This window comes from Bos mutus, chromosome 19 (assembly GCF_027580195.1).
Source record: "Bos mutus isolate GX-2022 chromosome 19, NWIPB_WYAK_1.1, whole genome shotgun sequence".
In the NCBI taxonomy this organism is placed as follows: domain Eukaryota; kingdom Metazoa; phylum Chordata; class Mammalia; order Artiodactyla; family Bovidae; genus Bos; species Bos mutus.
Window position 1 is genome coordinate 16,895,051 of NC_091635.1, and position 20,762 is coordinate 16,915,812.

At 47.9% G+C, this 20,762-nt stretch overlaps 1 protein-coding gene across 2 annotated transcripts in view; it reads left to right on the top strand.

The window, feature by feature from the left end:
- The window catches only part of SHISA6 (shisa family member 6), a 262,688-nt gene that overhangs the window by 20,776 nt on the left and 221,150 nt on the right, over window positions 1-20,762 (top strand). For both annotated transcript variants that reach the window (XM_070389507.1, XM_070389506.1), the window contains exon 3: window positions 4,099-4,259. In XM_070389507.1, the coding sequence (XP_070245608.1) occupies window positions 4,099-4,259 (161 nt within the window). The remainder of the gene's footprint in view (window positions 1-4,098; window positions 4,260-20,762) is intronic.

A 20,762-nucleotide genomic window follows, 5' to 3' on the forward strand; every position in this document is an offset into this window, starting at 1 on the left:
TCCAGTGTCCCATCTTGGTAGATATTGCAGGAACTAGATTGCATTGAGCGTTAATCAAAGACCTACTTCACATAGTGCTATGTACATGTGGCTCAGAGTTTCTCAACCTCGCCAGCACTTTGGGTGGGATAATTCTTTGTGGGGGTGGGTGGGGGGAGGCTGTCTTATGCAGTGTGGGATGTTTAGCAACATCCTCGGCTTCCGCCCACCAGTTGCCAATCGACTTCCCTCCCCAGTTGTGTGACAATCAAAAAATGTCACCAGACATTGCCACATGTCCCCTAAGGGGCAAAATCACTGTCATTCACGTAGATTTAGTCTTGACTTTCCGAAAACATGGACTTAACCACTTGACTCTGTTTCTTCTTCATAGATTTCCTTCGTAGATAAGAACTTGAGAGGCAAGATAAACACAGAAAAAGAATGTAAACTTTTTTTTTTTTTTTGGTAATAGTCGCTTTATTGAGATGAAATTCACCTACTATAAAATTCATCCTGAAATTTAGAAGTGTCCAGTTCAGTGATTTTTGTACATTTTCAGAGTTCTCCAACTATCACCACTGTCTGGTTTTAGAATATTTTCATCATCCCCCAAAGAAAACCTGTACCTATTGATAGTCATTCTCCATTAACCCCTCCATTAGCTCCTAGTAGGGCTTCCCTCGGAGAAGGCAATGGCACCCCACTCCAGTACTCTTGCCTAGAGAATCCCATGGATGGAGGAGCCTGGTGGGCTGCAGTCCATGGGGTCACTAAGAGTCGGACACGACTGAGCGACTTCACTTTCACTTTTCACTTTCATGCATTGGAGAAGGAAATGGCAACCCACTCCAGTGTTCTTGCCTGGAGAATCCCAGGGATGGGGGAGCTTGGTGGGCTGCCGTCTATGAGGCCGCACAGAGTCGGACACGGCTGAAGCGACTGAGCAGCAGCAGCAGCAGCAGCAGCAGCAGGGCTTCCCTGGTGGCCAAGAGGTAATGAATCCACCTGCCAGTGCAGGAGACACCGGTTTGATCCCTGGTCGAGAAGATCCCTTGGAGAAGGAAATGGCAACCCACTCCAGTATTCTTGCCTGGGAAATCACGTGGACAGAGGAGCCTGGCGGGCTACAGTGCATGGGGTCACAAAGAGTTGGACACAAGTGAGCAGCTAAACAGCAGTAACAGGCCCTGGTAACCACCAGTCTATTTTCTACCTCTATCGATCTGCCGAATCTGGGTACTTTATATGCGTAGAATCATAACCTGTGGTCTTTTGTGACTGGCTTCTTTCAGGTAGCATGTTGTTTTCAAGGTCATTCATGTTGTAGCATATATCAAAGCATCGTGCTTTTTTAAGGCTGAATAATAGTACTTTGTGTGACTACACAATATTTTATTAATCCATTCATCAGTTGATGGGCATTTCGGTTATTTCCACCTTTTGGCTATTGTTAATGTCGCTGCTATGAACTTTCATATACAAAGTTTGTGTAGGCATATGTTTTCATTTCTGTTGGGCACATACCTAGGAGTATTCTAATTGCTGGGCCATATGGCAACTCTATGTTTAATATTTCGAGGAGCTGCCAAACTGTTTACCAAAGGGCCTGCACCGTTTTGCATTCCCACCGGTAGTGAGTGAAAGCTCCAACTTCTCCACCTCTGTGCCAACATTTGGACTTGTCTTTTGGTCAAAGCTATCCTGGTGGGTGTGAACATATATCACACCATGTTTTTGATTTGTGCTTTCCTGTTGACTAGTGATGTTGAGCTACTTTTCATGTGTACCTTCTTTGGAGCAATGTCTAATTCTATCTTGTCCATTTTTAAATTGTGGTGTATGTTTTTTATTGCTGAATTATAAGAGTTCTTTAAATGTTCTGAATGCAAATCTCTTAGCAGAAACATGATTTGCAAGTATTTTCTCCCATTCTCTGGGTTGGCTTTCATTTTCTTGGTGCTATTTTCTGATGTAGAAATGTTTTTAGTTTTGATGAAGTCGAGTCTGCAAATTTTTTCTTTTGTTTCTCCTGCTTGGGTGTCATATCTAAGAAACCTTTGCCAAATCCGAGGTTACAGAGACTAACTTCTCAATTTTCTTCTGAGAGAATATAGTTTTAGCTCTAATATTTGGGTTTATGATCCATTTTTAATTAATTGCTACATATGGTATGAGGTGAGGGTGCAGTTTTATTCTCTGCGTGTGGATGTCCATTTGTTGAAGAAACTTCTTTTCCAGTGATCATGGTATCCTTGTCGAAAATCAGTTGAACATAGATGTATAGGTTTATTTCTGGACTCTTGAATTTGATTCCATTGGTCTGTACTTCTGTTGTTTAACTGTTGACTCGCTACTTCCTTACCATGGAAAAATGGTAGGAAAGTGTCTTTCATAAATAGGGTAAAGGAATCTAGGTAATTTGTGTGGATATGTGGTTAAAAAAAAAATATATATATATATAATATTGATCACATTTTGGAATTAAAAGGGATCTTCGAGGTCATTTTAGTTTAAACCATTTGTTTTGCTGCTGGGGAATAAAAAGGTTAAATTTCAATTTCAGAGGCTAACAAATCTGTCTGAACATTCACAGCTCATCAGCGGCAGAGCTGGTACTAGAACCCAAATCTCTCGATTTTGTAGGGCAGTTTTTTTTCTTATTCCTAGGCCTCAGGTCTGCCCGAAGTTCTTTTACCAGACTAGTGAGGTTCTGTCTTCGCCTCTCTCACTTCTTGGTCCACAGAAGTGAATGAGGTGGTGACGTGTGTGTGCTTTTCCTCCTAGAGCCTGAGAAAAAAAAAAGCAAGCCAGCACGGGGAAAGCATTTGGAAAATCTGAAATTGCTGTATAAATGCCACTAAATGATAAGATTGCCAGCTTGCTGCTTCTCTCCTAGGAAGGTTCAGCATGTCAGAGGCAGAATAATGAAAGGGAACAATTCACTCTCAGACTCCTTTTTAAACTGCTGTGGTTGTCACTTTCAAGGAAGGGGGCAGAGTGCGGGGAGCTAGAAGGAAGCCTCGGGGTGGGCTGGGTGTGGCCAGATCTCAGGTGGGCTGGACTGGCTGGGAGAGGACTGGAAGCACACTGCCTCACCCATGCCTGAGGGACAGCCCAGGTACACGGAAGAGTCCTTGCCTCGCTCATGCAAAGAACTGGGCACCTGACCCTGAAATGACCATGTCCGATGGTGGTCCCTTGGGTCTCCTCAGAACATCCTGTGTGTCCCTGTTTTCTACCAACAGTAGCATCATCTGTGATATTAACCTGCAGAAGGAGTCTTGTTCCAAACCAGGTTCGGGAGAGATTTCCCCTAAATGCTGAGCCCCTAGACGGTAGGAACAGTGTTCTCTTTACCCGGGTCTCTGCCGTGACTGAGGCATGCTGAGTCCTTAATTAATGCACATTTGGTGTTGAGTGAATGAAACCTGCTCTTGTGGTACTGGGGCCCTTGCAGAGAGCGTGGACCTCTCCAGCTACAGCAGCATCTCTGTACATGTCTCTTTCCTCTCGTGTATTTTTCTCTCTCTATGTTTATGATTGCTCCATCCTCTAAACTCCAGCTGCATTCACTGCCTGCACCGACCTTGTATTCTGATATTTATCATTTTGTCTGTACATCCTGCCTTTGCAGCTAAAGCACCCCTTTATTTGACCATGGGAGCTGTGTTTTGTACTTATTTGGGCCACCTGTATAGATACACTCTCCTTGGTGTGTGTCTTTCGATGGGGAGGTTGATCCCCCTGATATTAATTACTTGCCACTGAACTGGGGGCCAACAGTGACCACTTTTCACTGCAGTGACATTCCTCACGGCACCTCCTGTAGTATCTGCCTGGCATAGGGGCCTACTTGGGGAGCCTGCATTTTGAAAGGGCTCGGAGTTCATTGGTATGAAATGAATCGCAGAAAGAAATCACAACCACAATCTTTTAATACCTGTCCCGCCAGGCATGGCAGCCTATCCTCTATATCCCCACTGGGCCCAACACCAGATGATGCTGTGGCTGTAACTGAATACTGGGTCTCCATCCATCAAAGGGCCAGTGAAAGTCGCCCAGCCAGCTTGCTCACTGGTTTGGTGAATCTCACTGTGTGATCTCTTTCTCTTTCAGGGCTCTGGCTGACATCCTAAGACAACAGGGACCAATCCCCATAGCACACTGTGAAAGAGAAACTATCTCGGCCATCGATAGCTCTCCCAAAGAGAACACGCCGGTCCGATCGTCCTCCAAAAACCACTACACCCCCGTGCGCACGGCCAAGCAGACTCCAGGTAAGTGAGTGCTGATCACTTTGCGTCTCTGCTGAGGCTGGTGAGAGGGTTCTGTGGTGTTTCTGCTTCAGCCAGGCAGGTCGTGGAGCCCTGACGTGGTGGGCTTGTGGAAGAGTCTGGGGACTGTCCCCCCTGGGGAGAGAGTGGTGTGGGAGACTGCCGCCAGTGAGTGTCTTGGCTGGAGGAGAGCTGATTGTTTAGGGCCTCTGGGATCTTGTGTCTGCGTAATTCTCTTCCCTGAAAGGAACTTGCGGCAGCCTTGGGGGTAAGGGATAGTCACTGTCTTGCCCACGTGGTGGGAAGGCAGATATTTGACAAGAAGTGGCTGCAATCAGAGACTGCTCAACTGTTGGAATCTCAAAAAGCATTTCCTGTGGGTAGGGATTACGTCTGTGTTTAGGATAACCCTTTCCTGTGCTCTGTGGATTCTCTGGATATATGAGTTGCTGTGTAATAGCAACATGCTGGTGTTCTTCTACTTGGTCCTCACTGTAACCCATATGGAACAATAAACAAAACAAGGGAATAACAATGAATAATATAACCTCACATGTATGGGAATCTTGCTGTGTGCCATGTGTTATGCTGATCATTTTACATGTATTGTCTTACTTATTTTTCGCAGCAGCCTTTGAAGTGCTTGTATTATCCCCTTTTTATATATGGAACAGAAAGGCTCAATAATTTTTCCAAGGACATATGGTCAGTATAAAAGCAAGCCTGGATTCAAACTGAGGCATGTAGGTAACAACAGTCAGGTCTAGAAAACCCTAGTATCCTAATCCAGGTTGGGACATTACTTTCTCAGAGTTTCTGAGAGGACTGTCCCCTTACAAGAGCAGCTGGGAAGGTCATCTCTCATTGTGAGCTTTACCAGACAGCCTACTACTGTCCCCAGCCTCAGACATGGCTTCTGTGTTGATACTTGGATCTGAAATCGTGAGATCTCAGATCTAACCCTATAGCTCCTCAGAGGCTGTAGGGTCTGAACTAAACCTGCAATAAAGATATGCAGTCACTAGGGGGCAATAGGTCTGTTGTGAATTCAAACTGTAGCAGACATGCTATTGAGACCAAATTTATTAAATCAGAAATCACATACTTGCCTTTGAGGTAACAGAGTTAAGTCTTTTGAGAGTCTGATAAAAATCAAGGACATTCACCTCCCCCAATGTACACATATGAATATATATTTGATCCAACATGTTGTGTAGGGTTTACGAGGTTCTTCCAAAGTTAAAAGTCTCTGATTTAAAATTAAAGGTGAGAAATCCACCCTTGCAAAAATTCTAAGATGCATTTTTAGCCTGAATATCATAAATGTTTAAAATGTAAGTAATAGAAGGAACTGGCAAAAACCTCGAGACCAGTGATTATCTCCCTTGCTGCATATTAGAATCACCTGGGGAAGCTCTTAAAAATGCTGATGATGCTGGTGTCTGGGTCCCACCAATTAACCAGAGTTTCTGGGGATGCTGCTGGCAGCAGTATTTTAAAAAATCACTCGAAAGTGATTCTAACACACAGACAGAATAAAGAACAACTTGTCCAGATGGATTCCTTTATTTTATGAATGAAGACACTGAAAGGCTGTGCCAGTCGTTCTCAAATTTGGCTGCACATTGGAATCACCTTGGGAGCTTTAAAAATTAAGAGTACCTAGGCCTCACCCCAGAGATTATAATTTAATTCATGTGGGGGTGTGGCCTGAGCAGGAGGTGGGGGGCATGTTTCTTTCTAATAGGTTGTCATCGTTCAGTCGTGTCCAACTCTTTGCGACCCTGTGGACTGCATCACCCAGGCTTCGCTGTCCTTTACTATCTCCCGGAGTTTGCTCAAATTCATGTCTTTTGAGTCAATGATGCCATCCAATCATCTCTTCTCTGTCCCTGCACTTCTACCTTCAATCTTTCCTAGCATCAGGGTCTTTTCCAGTGAGTTGGCTCAGCTGGCTAAAGTATTGGAGCTTCAGCTTCAGCATCAGTCCTTCCAGTGAATATTCAGGGTTGATTTCCTTTAGGATTGACTGGTTTGGTCTCTTTGCAGTCCAAGAGACTCTCAAGAGTCTTCTCCAGCACCACAGGTGATTTTAATATGGAGCAAAGTTTGGGGAATCACTGAGCTGTGAAAATTGCAGAAAGGTGCCATTCTAACTTATTGTTGATTGTCTAATTTAAACTTGGTATTGTGACCATCTGCAAGGGGGCCTTTCTGTTTCTCCAAAGACTCATGGTTTGAAGTCAGGCTCTTCCAGAATCTTGTCTATGATTTTGGAACTTCAGGTCACTCTGGTACCCAAAGCATTCCTGGAAGTTTATCTTCATCCCTCTCTGTTTCGCTTTTCTCTGTCTCATTCACAAACCAGATAGTTCCCAGTCACTGAGTCTAGACTAAGTGGACAGTCTTGATTTGCCCTTAAATGCCTTTCACTGGTCGTGAAGATCTGTTATTTCTGCTGGTTTCTGTACATATCCTTTCCTCTGTTGATCTGAGAAGAGAAGCTTATAGTCAAATGATTCACTTCTTTGTTTTGAGAAATCCCTCCCTGTATTTCTCAGTTTGGAACTCTTCACTTGGCTTTTAGAGATGGGAATTGTTCCCTGGCCCAGAATGCATTCTCAATGGTGATACTTAGATTTAAAAGCAATTTCATAACCATCTGCAATGTCTACAACTTCTAATGGATGCAACTGCTTTTCCGAATAGCTGATCCTTTGCCACAGAAGACTGCGTTTTGAGCAGAAGTTTAAATAGAACTTTGTGTACGTGTTCAAAGTGGAGACTTGTTGTGGTTTCACCACTGGTCAAATCAACAGATCACTGATCAGAGGAGTATTGTGGCAAGAGTCTTGTTGGGGGATCTTGAGAAAGACATCCAGAAATCTCAGGAGGCATCATAGCCTATGAGTCTGGATCAGCCACATCAGCATCACTTGAGAGTTTTTGAGAAATGCAGAATCTTAGACTCCCATATCACCTGCTTGAGGAGAATTTGCATTTTCATGAGCTCACATAGCAAGTAACATTTAAAAAGCCCTGATATAACATGGGCTGTGACATGAATGCCTCTCAGTATTTTTTCCTTTTCTTCCCCTTTCACATGCTGCATATGTGACTTTGGCAAGTTTCTTTGCCTTTCTAAGTTTCTTCATCTGCCTTGAGGCTCTGTTAGCCTCAAGTACCGCTGTGTCAGCTCAGTCGTGTCTGACTCTTTGTGACCCCATGGACTGCAGCATGCCAGGATTCTCTGTCCATCACCAACTCCTGGAGTTGACTCAAACTCGTGTCCATTGAGTTGGTGATGCCACCCAACCATCTCATCTTCTGTCATCCCCTTCTCCTCTCACCTTCAATCTTTCCCAGAATCAGGGTCTTTTCAAAAGAGTCAGGTCTTCGCATCAGGTGGCCAAAGTGTTGGAGTTTCAGCTTCAACATCAGTCCTTCCAATAAACATTCAGGACTGATTTCCTTTAGGATGGACTGGTTGGATCTCCTTGCAGTCCAAGGGACTCTCAAGAGTCTTCTCCAACACCACAGTTCAAAAGCATCAATTCTACGTTGCTCAGCTTTCTTTATAGTCCAACGTTCACATCTGTACATGACCACTGGAAAAACCATAGCCTTGACTAGACGGGCCTTTGTTGGCAAAGTAATGTCTCTGCTTTTTAATATGCAATCTAGGTTGGTCATAACTTTTCTTCCAAGGAGTAAGCGTCTTTTAATTTCATGGCTGCAGTCACCATCTCCAGTGATTTTGGAGCCCCCCAAAATAAAGTCTGTCACTGTTTCCACTGTTTCCCCATCTATTTGCCATGAAGTGATGGGACCGGATGCCATGATCTTAGTTTTCTGAATGTGTAGAGTTGTTCAGTGAGTTAAACTGAAGAGATCACTTAAAATAGATCCTGAACATAGCAAACCTCTATATCAGCCATAGTGGGGCTATGGAAGTATATTCCCAACTCAAGGCAAATAAATCAAATTAATGAGAGAAATATAGGCATTGGTGTCCTTAGACCAGGAAGGATCCATGGGGTTTTATCCAGGATGAAAGCCCCTGGCCTTAAGCCTTCTGTGCTTGCCCCTGCCTGTAGCACATCCTCTGAGGATGAAGGGGCTTTGGAGGGCTCTTGAATGTCGAAAGCACAGGCTTGTTTGGTTTAGGGAGTGGAATGAGGGTCCTGCCTTAATAATAGTAAAAGCAATGATACCACGAATATGGAGTACCCACTCTTTCTGGCTAGTCTGTTAGTTACTTTATTTACAATGCAAAGGGGATCCTGCAACAATTTCATAGCTATAACATCTCTTATTTCCATATTGGCAGAAAATTCCTCTTTCCTTCCATAAGAGCTCTTTATCCTAACTCTTCTAGAAATCCCTCTCCAGTTTTAAAGGGAGCTTTAATATTGGACAGTTACTTTGGACACGGAAAATCAGTGAAGCCCATTTCCATCTCCCACTTCTCAAGTCTGGCTGCTTCTAGACTCTCACTACTCCAGGTGTGGTCTATAGACCAGTAGTGACTGCATCCCATGAGAGCTTGTTAGAAGTGCAGACTCTTGGGCCCTTCCCCTGACCTCAGTCAGTTCAGTTCAGTCACTCAGTCGTGTCCGACTCTTTGTGACCCCATGAACTGCAGCACACCAGGCTTCCTGGTCCATCACCAACTCCCAGAGTTCACTCAAACTCATGTCCATTGAGTCGGTGATACCATCCAGCCATCTCATCCTCTGTCATCCCCTTCTCCTCCTGCCCCCAATCCCTCCCAGCATGAGTCTTTTCCAATGAGTCAACTCTTCGCATCAGGTGGCCAAAGTATTGGAGTTTCAGCTTTAGCATCAGTCCTTCCAAAGAACACCCAGGACTGATTTCCTTTAGGATGGACTGGTTGGATCTTCTTGCAGTCCAAGGGACTCTCAACTAACCCTGACCTAGTGATTCAGAATCTGCATTTTAACAAGATCTTTAGGCAATTTGTGCACATATTAAAGTTGGAGAAGATGCCATTAGCACCACAAGCCTCAGCCCTGATGACATACTGGAATGATGTAAGCAATTCTGATAACACTAATGCCTGGCCCTTACCTCCCAGGATTCTGACTGAATTGGTCTGGGATAGAACCCGGATGTTAGTATTTTTCAAAAACTTCCCACACAATTCCATTGTTTAACAAACCAAGAACCAGAGCTAAAGGAAGATTGTCAAATAAGAAAAATGTCCTCAAGGACTGCAGAGTCTAAATTCACATCAAGACTCACAAAGATGGAGCTTGGCTGCTCTTCTTAGTGAGCTGCAGGGGTAAGTCTTCTCCATGGCAGGTGAGCTGAAGGAGCAGGGGATTTGGGCTCATCTGAGAGAGGGAGAGGTCAGTCTATAGCTATGAGTGGAGTCCCCTGGGCAGAAGTAGATGTGAGTAAAAATACAGCAGGCTCCCCATCCACAGATTCAACCAAGCTCAGATCTTGTTCTGTGTTTACCATCCATGGTTGGCTGAATCCTTGGATGTGGAAGCTGCAGGTGCAGAGGGTTGACTTTGGGACTCAAGTATCCATGGAATTTGGCTTCCCTTGCAGTTCCTGGAACCATCCCTTGGATACCAGGGGCTGACTGCATCAGAGCTGATTGGCAGACCAATAAGAGCTGGGCATCATGATATGTACTGTGTCTGGAACTGCAGGTCTCTGAGCCCAGGATCTCAGAGGCTTGCAGTGGGCTTGCGTGACCTTCAGGAATGGGGAGGAGTGGGGACCTTGCGTGTTCACCTGGTCTGATTCACTCCTAAAGAACCTGTCTTGGGACAACGTGGGGAGAGGAGGGGTACCCATCCCTCGGATATCATGTGTTGGGGTTCCAAAGTCTTGATAACCAACTTACCATCATCAAGAGTGGCATCTGCTGGATGGAATCCGGCTCCACACCAGTGAGAGTTGTGTACATGAGTTATCAGTCCTCTGCCTCCTGTCAAAGCCGCCTGCATTAATGGCAGACCAAGGGAGCCAAGGGGCATGCCTCCAAGCTTCATGGAGACCAAGAATGGGGCTGGACAGTTGACAGAGGGGCTGTTAGTTACAGCGCTGCATGACCCGGCCCCTCAGTGCTTCCTTGAGCTCAGACTCTATTACCTTCTGCCTTTCTCTCTGGGATCCAGACACCTGACCCTCCTTACTCAGCATGTTCTTGCCTTGAGGTATTTCCCCTTCTCTTTGGTGGCAGGAAACTGTCCAGCATCAGGTATTTGTGCTGTGAAAGTTCATGCTCACAAGAGGCTGACGACCTTTCCTAATCTCCTCATCTGCGCCGGTCCCCTGCTTCATTTTCTTCTGGGCACCTACACCAGCTAACGCCGTAGATTGAGAAGATCACTAGTTTATTGTCTCTGTCCCTATCAGAATGTAAGCTCCATGTAGGCAAGGGTTTGGCTTATTCTCTGTGGCATCTTAGATCCAAGAGCATTCCCTGGCAGCTCATTGTAACAGCTCAGTGAGTATTTGCAGGGAGTGTCAAGATGGTCCTTCACTTGGAAAGATGGAGGAGCCAGACCGCAGGCGTTAGTGACCTGCCTGAATGCTGCAGAGCTCTCATCAAGGTTGCGTGACCCTCTGCTGCCCTGTCTGCACAATTAGCATAGAGTTGGCCACACTGACAGCCCAGTGGGCTGGTTATATGGTGGGGAGCTGAGCTAGGAGGTGCCAGTTTCCAGTGCCCAGGCTTCACCCCACAGCCTTTCTCCTCCCATCCTGGGGCTGACCCAGGACTCCAGGTTCAGTGTGGCCAGAGGGTAGGAGCTTTGCTTGCTTCCCTCTGTAGAATGGGTTAATAGTAGTGCTTCCCACCTAGGGCTGCTGTGGGGAGTAAAGGAGTGTTGATACAATCAGAGCAGCATCTGACAGCGAGAAACACTGTTTCAGGCCTGCACCTCTTCCTCTGGTGGTCACCAGGCCACGCGTGGCTGTTTGTGGAACGCTTTTAATATGTTTCAGAGCCTGACAAGATTTCCAAGAGTAGGTCTGAAAAAAGAAAGAATGTTAAAATAGCTCCATAATTTTTTATATTGATTACATTTGAAATGATAATATTTTGGATATATCAGGTTAAATAGAATCTATTATTAAAATTAATTTCATCTATTTCTTTTCATTTTTTAACATGATGACTAAGAAATGTGGACTTACCTATGTGGATCATATCTATGATTTGCATCTCATTGACACTGGACAAGGCTGCTTTAAACATTAGTGGTGTGGGGGCCATCCCCGATGGTCCGGTGGTTAAGACTCTGTGCTTCCAATGCAGGGGGCATGGGTTGGATCCCTGGTCAGGGAAATAAGATCCTGCATGCCACATGGCCAAAGATTAAATAAATAAAGTTTTACAAATGTTAGTGGTGTGGAGCATCTCCTTGAGTTCAAGTTTCGGTCTTGAACAAAAAATCCTCTCCATTTGGGGAGCTTACACTGTAATGGAGGAGATGTAAACGGGTAAATAATTTCAACGAATGCTAAATGCTCCGGGCATAGGCAGGCAGGTGATGTGTTAGAGGAAGGCTGGGGAAAGGGAGGCTTGTTTCTAAAAAATTTATTTTTCTTGAAATATACTTGATTTAAAATGTTATGTTAACTTCTGCGGTATGGCAAAGTGACTCAGTTATACCTGTGTGTACATTCTTCTCCATATTCTTTTACATTATGGTTTATCACAGGATATTGAATAGAGTCCCTTGTGCTATACGGTAGGACCTTGTTGTTTGTCCATCCTACATATAATAGTTTGTATCTGCTCATCCCAAACTCCCAGTCCATCCCTCCCCACCCCCTTCCCCTTGGCACTTGTGATCGTGTGGTCCTAGGAGGTGGCATTTGAGCTGGCACCTGACTGACAGGGAGGAGCCAGCCATGGGGACATGCAGAGGAAGAACATTCTAGGCAGACGGACCAGCAAGTCCAAAGGCCTTGAGGCTGGAGCACGCCTGGCTGTTCACGGAACAGAAAGCAGGCACAGGTGTTGAGTGTGGTCAGTGATGGAGTGGCAGGTGCGTGATGAGAATGGAGGGGTAGACGTGGGCCAGTCACGCTTGGTCTTGGAGACCATGGTAGGGAGTGTGGATGCGATTTAACTATGCTGATCTGATGTCTGGTATAGTAAGATAGCCTTGGTTGCCAAGTAGTGGACGTGGACTCTGTTGAAAACCAGGATAACCTGTTTTTGTTGTAGTTTACTAGCTAAGTCGAAGAAGCAATGGCACCCCACTCCAGTGCTCTTGCCTGGAAAATCCCATGGACGGAGGAGCCTGGTAGGCTGCAGTCCATGGGGTTGCTAAGAGTTGGACACGACTGAGTGACTTCACTTTCACTTTTCACTTTCATGCACTGGAGAAGGAAATGACAACCGCGTCCAGTGTTCTTACCTGGAGAATCCCAGGGACGGGGGAGCCTGATGGGCTGCCATCTGTGGGGTTGCACAGAGTCGGACACGACTGAAGCGACTTAGCAGCAGCAGCAGCAGCAGTAGCTAAGTCGTGTTTGACTCTTTGCAACCCCATGGACATAGTGCCTTAGACAGCTCGGTCATCCTGACACATAGGATAACCAGTTAGCATTTCTAATAGAAAGATGGGCTAATGGGAGAGCTTTCTCTGGCTACTTGTCCCGCATGAAGATGCCATCCCTGTAAAGAAGGCAGGATAATGCAGTGACAGAACCGGACAAGCCAAGACCCAGATCCTGCCTGAACTTGGACCAGCTGATAGACCTTAGTCCAGGGCTGTTCAGCAGGGCTTGGCAGACTTTTTCTGAAAAGGTCCAGGTTGTAAATGTTTCAGACTCTATGGCCGTAAGGTCTCTGTCGTAGCTACTCAGCTGGACCACAGAGATACATAAAAGAGTGAGCACCGCTGTGTTTCCATGAAATGCTATTTATAACAGTAATGGATGGGCTGAGCCCATGGCTGTTGTTTGTCGACCCCTGTTCTTAATTTCTCTCTGAAAGCCCCAGGCACCTTCCAGGCAACCTCTGTTTTTGTGTGACATGTGAGTGGGGGGACACATCCCTCACCAGGATGCTGTGAGCAAGTCAGAGGCCAGCACAGAGTCGTGAGCCCAGGAGTGGCCCGTAAACGTCAGGTCCCACTCCCCTGCCTCCCTTTCCTGCAACTCTGGTCAGGGTGTTGCTGGATCTTGGCTTTACAGCAGGTAGAAAGGGGCCTAACGAGAGCTAAGGAATTACCATGCCCCACTAGAGTCCAGGGTCCCCAAGGTGGTTCAGTGGTAAAGAACGCGCCTGCCAATGCAGGAGACACAGGAGAGGTGGGTTCAATTCCTGGGTTGGGAAGATGCCCTGAAGTAGTAAATGGCAACTGACTCCAGTACTCTTGCCTGGGAAATCCCATGGATAGAGGAGCCTGGAGAGCTACAGTTCATGGGGTCACCAAGAGTCGGACATGACTGGACATCTGAGCATAGGAGGAGGAGACGCGGGGACCAGGGTCCCCAGCCTGACCTTTTTGGTGGTTATATTCACCACCCGGGTAATGGTGTAGAAAGCGTGCTGACTAAAGTCATGCAGCACCAGGAGGGTGCCCAGCACCCCCATGATGGCAGACTCAGGGTTCCGAATGTCTCCGTGGGTGTGGACACCCGCAGGTTATGTCTACTGCCGGGAGCGCCTCCTTCCATTGTGTCTCAGATCCCATTTACTTCTGGTCCTCAGACGCCCTGCTCCCGGGATCCACATCCCCGCCCCAGTCTCTCCCAGCTCGGTTCCTTTAGGTGTCAATGTGCTTCCCCCACCTTAAGGCAGGAGGGGAGCCCTTTCTCCATTTCACCACTGCTCCCCACCCCTGGCTGCCTGCTTCTCTCCTTGACAGCCAAGCAGAACAGTCGTCTACACCTGCTGCCTCTGCTCCCGGCTTGCTGACTTCCGTCCTCGTCCCTGCGCCTCGGTGGCCGTGGGGGTCCCAGGAGCAGGCTCCGCTGGGCTCTGTGGCTGGAATGGGCCTCCCACCCCTCCTTCCACCAAAGCCAAGGCTCTGGCCGCCTGGACCTGCTGGGTTTTTGGGCGGCAAGTCCTCCCTGGCTTCACAGGCTCCCACGATGCTCTGCTCTTCCCTCTGGAACATTCTTTATATCCACTCTTTCTCAGCCTCCATGTTCTTCCCGATCTCGGCTCCCCTCTTGCTGTCCTGACTCCTAGATGGGTCAGCCCCTCCCCAGGGCGCCTGGCACTGCGGAGTCGGGGGCGTGGGTGTAGGGAATGAGTCTCAGCTTGGACCTCTATCCTATGACATCTCCCTAAGACATGACCGCTGTCAGCCCATCTCAGGGCCAGGTACATGAGAGCTGTGAACAGCACACTAACAGTCTTGTGTTTGGGGGTCAGAACCCGTGTGTCCCATGAGGTGGGGAGCAGTCATGCGAGAGAGTCACAGGGGTGTAGTTGACCCTGTGTTTGGTGTGAACAGACAGAGCAGATCAGTCGGTAGCCTGGAAACAGCAATTTCCCGATTGCATTGAAGGAACCTTGGGTCCGGATCTTGGGAGGTGACTGCCCTGTCTTCTTAGTGTGTCCTGCCCTTAGACACCCATGGCTTGTGCTCCCCAGGGAGGGACATAGCTGCCAGGAAGCCTGAACACCCTGGTCTTTAGAGGATATTCACAACAGATGGTGCTTTTAAAATAATTTTAAAAATCTTTTTATTTTGTATTGAAGTATAGCCAGTTAACAATGTTGTGATAGTTTCAGGTGAGCAGCGAAGGGACTCAGCCATACATACACGTGTATCCATTCTCCCCCAAGCTCCCCTCCCATCCAGGCGGCCACATAATGTTGAGCAGAGTTCCCTGTGCTACACAGTAGGTCCTTGTTGGTTATCCATTTTAAATATAGCAGACTGTACATGCCCATCTCAAGCTCCCTAACTATCTCTTTCCCTCATCAACCCCACAACTAACCATCACTTCATTCTCTAAGTGTGAGTCTCTTTCTGTCTTGTAAATTCATTTGTGTCATTCCTTTTTAGCTTTCTCCTCTTCTTTCTGATTTACTTCACTTAATATGACAGTCTCTAGATCCATCCATGTTGCTGCAAATGGCATTACTTCATTCTTTCTGATGGCTGAGTAATATTTCATCATTCCACGTGATGACTTATTTCAATCTTGTGAAATTATTTCAATCTTGTGAAACCCAGTGAGGCAGCCTGTGATCAGGCCCACTTTGTAGACAGGGAGACTGAGACTCGGGGGCTTCAGAAGCCTGTCCAGACTCATACCACCAGGAGGCACTGGTCTGGGCTCTGAAGGAGGGGTAGTCTGACCCCACAGCCCACACCCTGAGGCCAGACTGAGCGGAGGTGCAGACAGGGCCCCGGGAGCCCCTACAGCTCCATGGAGCCTGTCCCTGCCCCTGGGTCCACGCCCAATCCTGGCTGCCTAGTGCATGGACTTGCGGCTACAAGGAGGACCCTAGAGGAGGCTAATGGTCTCAAGACATGAGCTCTCAGCTCCAGGATGGACCTCCCTGCCACAAAGGGAGCACTCACCCCAGGATACTTTGAGGAAGGGGACTGGGAGGAGCTATTGGGCATTTTTAGCAGGGAGTCAATGGGGATGAGGGGTGGGTGCTGGCCTTGGAATCTCTTAAGATTCTCCCTTTCTGAGAACATAGAGGACATAGCTGGCATTTGAGGGCTGACCCTGCTCAGAGCATGCTCTTGCGGGTCCTCCCATCCTCCAGCAGGCAGGGGCTCAGGGCTGGGGGCAGTGGGACAGCCAGTACCCGGGGCCGGCTGGCATTGGCACGTGAGTCAGGAGGCCTGATTCCAAGCTCACTCACTTAGTGGCTGCACTCGTGCGTGCTCAGTCACTTCAGTCATATCTGACTCTTTGGACTCTATGGACTGTAGCCCACCAGGTTCCTCTGTTGATGGGATTCTCTGGGCAAGAATACTGGAGTGGGTTATCATGCCCTCCTCCAAGGGATCTTTCTGACCCAGGGATCGAACCTGTGTCTCCTGTGTCTCCTGTGTTGCAGACAGATTCTTTACCCACTGAGCCACTTTGGAAGCCCCGCTTAGTGGCTATACCGACTCATCTTCCTCTTGGGATTCTGTGATCCCTCCCTATCCTCCGCACCCTGGGGTCAGAGCCCAGACTTGGCCAGATCACCATCTGTCCTCAAGGCCGGACAGGTCATGAGCGGAAAAGTTCTTTCCTGCTTCAAAATTTAAAGCCATTTAGAAAGTGAGTCCTGAGCTGTGTTCCAGTCCTGGGTGGGGTGTGGGTGATGGCTTTTCCCAGCACAGGGTTGCCTTGAGAAGGGAGGGGGTGCTCCGAAGCAGAGCCCCCAAAAGCCCAAGGAGCTACCCTCACCCTAGTCAAGCCAGCTGTGCCTGACGCATCCTTCCAGCCCCAGGGCGTGGTCCTGCTCCTGCCTGGGAACTGCACGGTCTTGGGCTGCCTGGTCAGGGAGGCAGCCCGTGTGGGAGGCAGATGAGGCCTGACCTCACCATATGGCCAGGGAGCAAGCAGGGCCGCTGAGCTGGGCCTCTAATTACTCACTGCGCCCAGAAAGCAGGAGGATTTAAAATACGTTCCGGCTGTTACCAGAGCGAGGTGCAGGGAGAGGGAAGGCGCTACGGACAGGGTTAGAATTCACAATGACCGCGGTGAGTTGGCAAAACCGAAGACCGTCTGAGCACAGTGCAGAGAGGACACGGGCAAGAAGGTGCGAGGCAGGCAGGGCGAACTGCCACAGGCCTGGAGGGAGGGGGCGCATGGCCAGACACAAAGGTCGCGAAGGGTGAGAGCTCCTAGGGTGAGGGGAGCCCAGCCTCTCTCCAGGCCGGTGCCAGGGCTCTTTTCCCCCAAGGAGCTCCAAGCCCATTCAACACAGTAAAGAATATTTAGAATGATGATGGAAGAGGAGATGATATCCAGCCACCCATCCCTAGATGTGAAGCACCCATCATGTGCTGAGCCAGGCAATGGATAAGACACAGACTGGCCTCAGGAGCTTAAATCCAGGAGCAGAAAGACCAGACTAGACAGTGAAAAGATAACCAGCCATACAGACGCCTCATCAGAATCAGCCATGTGTTCAGAAGCTTCTCAGGGAGGGGCCTGGTTAGGGCCAGTGCCTTGAAGGATGGTGGGATTAAACAGGATGGTGGAGAGTGTTCCTGGTCGGTGAGCTGGGGGCAGCAAGAGCCTGGCAGGCAGGGTTGCTTAAGGGTGATCACTGCCTTTGGAATAGTTGGTGTGGCTTTTCTGTAAGCAGGCAGTGGTGATAAGGAACTGGGTACGAGGCCAGAGGAACTGGAACTCTGTGTGCCGTCGGAGCAGGCTGGCTCTGAGCAGGAGTCTCTTCTTTTTCCTTCTCTAAACATAAGGGCTGTGTTCCTGGAGGGCAGGAGGTATGTGGGAAGGGGCGGGGGTGCCTGCTGGGGAGGTGCCATATGGCTCAGTTGGGCTAATGTTGGGGGATGGGGTAGGGGGTTGGACCCTGCAGGAAGGGGTCTTGTGAGGGTCTAAGATAAGAGGCTCACAGAGCCAGAGGCACGGGGATCACGGCCCCTGGCAGCGCGTTGGGAGGAAGGAAAAGGGGAGGTCAGGGTGGGACTCAGATGCTCCGGCCCTTTCATTCATAAACAAATAGCTTTAGTCCTTCACTGGGTACCAGTCACCAGGGATGTGGGAGGGAAGAAAGCCAAGTCCCAAGTTGCACAGCACTTACGTTCAGATGGAAGAGACAAAAAAGAAACTCATAAACACACAACATAAATGGCAGTGGTAAGTGCTTTGAGAGAAATAGGGCAGGAAAAGGGAGTAGTGAGTGATGGGAGTTGGGGGGAAAGAAGCCTAATTTGAAGAAGAGACCTCATTACTGGTTGAATTACTGAAGCAGAGACCTGAATGGTGGAGGACAAGCCACGTGTGACCGTGAGCTGGGCAGCAGTGAGTGCTGCCGGGTGTGTCTGGGGAGCAGAAGGACCAGAGTGGCTGGGGTGGAGAGAGCCGGGGTAGAGACAAGACAGTGGATGAAGTCAGAGAGGTGGGGCCCCGTGGGCCACAGGAGGATCTTGGGTTTCGTTCTGAGTGTGATGGGAGCCATCGTGGGGATTGCAACAGAGGAGTGATGTGATTTGACTTGTGTTTTACAGAATCGCTCTGCTCGGAATAGACCCTGGAAGGGCAGGGATGGAGGGAGGAGTCAGAGGAGATGAGAAAGAGATGGAGACTTGGACTAAGATGGTGGTAGAGGAGGACCTTTGAAAGACTCAGCCTCACGGCTAATTTATTGTGAACGTCGTATCTTGAATAATTTTAAGCCAGTGGAAAATTTTCAGGTGATTGAATGATTCAGTGAGCACCTGTATGCTCTTCAGCAGTTGTTGACATCTGCCTCTCTGTCTTTCCTCCTCCTCCTCTTCTCATCTTCACCGTCATCACCGTCACCGTCATCACCTCCATCATCACCGTCTTCATCCTCACCTCCATCATCATTCCCACCATTGTCAGGGTCACCGTCAGCCTCACTGTCCCCAGCAGCAGCCTCAGAACTGAACCATGTGAGAGTAAGTTGCACATATGATATCACGATTCTTCATTCCCCACTGTGCTTCTATCCCTGGATGTTCTAAATTCAAGGATGTTCTCATGGGTTGCCATGAAACAACTACTAGATTTATGCAATTCAGCTTTGTTGCGATACTAGGATCCAGGAGGGTGTGTGATGTATTTGAAAGTAGAAATGACAGCATTGCTAATGGATGATACGGAAGGTAGGCGGGGAAGGCAAGAATCATAGATGATGTCAAAGATTTTGGCCAGAGCAAATGAGAATGGCCAGGTCAGTGCAAGGACCTGGAATGAAGAGCTGAGAGCTCTTACCCAAAGGAAAGATAGGAAGGATCTGAGTGTTGGCAGATGAGCTGAGCTGGGCTGGGCTGACCAGTTATCCAGTGGATGTTGCCCCAGCAGTTATAAGGGAAGTCAGAGAATCTGGCTTTCTTTCTGTCTCTCGTATACACACACGCACACACACACTCACACACTCCATAGAGTATATATAGATATACATCCATATACAGACTTTCTTCTCCCAGGGATCTAGACCTGAACTTAGCCCCAGATTTATCTCACCATCCCTGGTGGCTCAGATGGTCAAGTATCTGCCTGCAATGCGAAAAGACCCAGGTTAAATCCCTGGGTTGGGAAGATCCCCTGGAGAAGAAAATGGCAGCCCACTCCAGTATTTTTGCCTGGAGAATCCCATGGACAGAGCAGCCTGACAGGGGGTCGCAAAGAGTTGGACACAACTGAGCGACTAACACTTGATCTCATCGTAACTAAGCAGCATCAGTAATGACCCTGACCTTAAGTGCCTCAAGGACAGGGACATGTCTGCTTTGCTTACCGTATTCATGGTGTACATATCTTGGTCCTTAGCAGTCATTCAATAGCTATTTCTTGAATAAATGACACAATGAATTCTCTTACTTAATACACTAGACAGGAGGCAGCAATTGTGGTTGTATACCTGCAGAATACCTGAAATAACAGTTCTGATACAAAAGCAATATTCTCCTATAAAAGAAATCAGCTCAGTTATAGTTTGGCTTTATGTTATAAGGGAGCTTCTTTTATCTGATTGCTCTGGCTTTCTAAGCATGTGGCTTCCACATCATAGCTCAAGATGGCTGCTCCAGCTCATGTCATCATGCCTGCATTCCAGGCATCAGGAGGAAGTAAAGGCCAAGAAGATCATGTTGCATTTTTTTGAGGCTGCTTGCTTGAAGTTGCCATACCATTCCCACTTACATCATGGTAGCCAATGTAGTCTTTATTTTGGGTGGCCAGGTGATCAGTTAAAATATGGGAATTCTTTTACTAAAGAATGGTTTGTGAGGGGACAACTAGTGATCAGAGTCATTGCATGGCTTGGATGGCACCTGGAGCTGTGTGATGCTTTCTTCCACAAACCATCGGTATAAAAAGCTATTAGGGGCAGTTAATCACCGTGGCTACCATCCCTGCTTCCACAGTATCAACAATTAGTGGACTGTAAGTGCACAGGGCAAGTGAAGCCACTGGGCAGCCCTGTAGAAGTGTGTCAAAGCTCTGAAGGGGTTGCGTTTCCTTACTTGGACTCTGATTAGGAATCCAGAACTTTACCCTGATAGCAAAGCCAACACATTCTAGGCAACCTCTGTGGAGCGTCCCCACCTCTGTGTCCCCAGCTGTGTGAGCTCCTTGTGGTCCAAGGCACTGTCCTGTTCACCTTGGGGCCCCCGCACCTTCACCCCCAGGAACGCTGGGCTCTCCTGCACCCTGCATCCTAGCCTGTGCCTGCTGAATGAAGAGACAAAAATCAATTTAGATGATTCAGGAGTTTTACCAGATGCAACAAAGCTGATTCTTCCTAAACAGAACATTTGTGGAGGCTTTGCCAGAACTATCTAGAAAAGTGTATTGATGTGGCCATTGCTCTGGCCCAGCCACCTC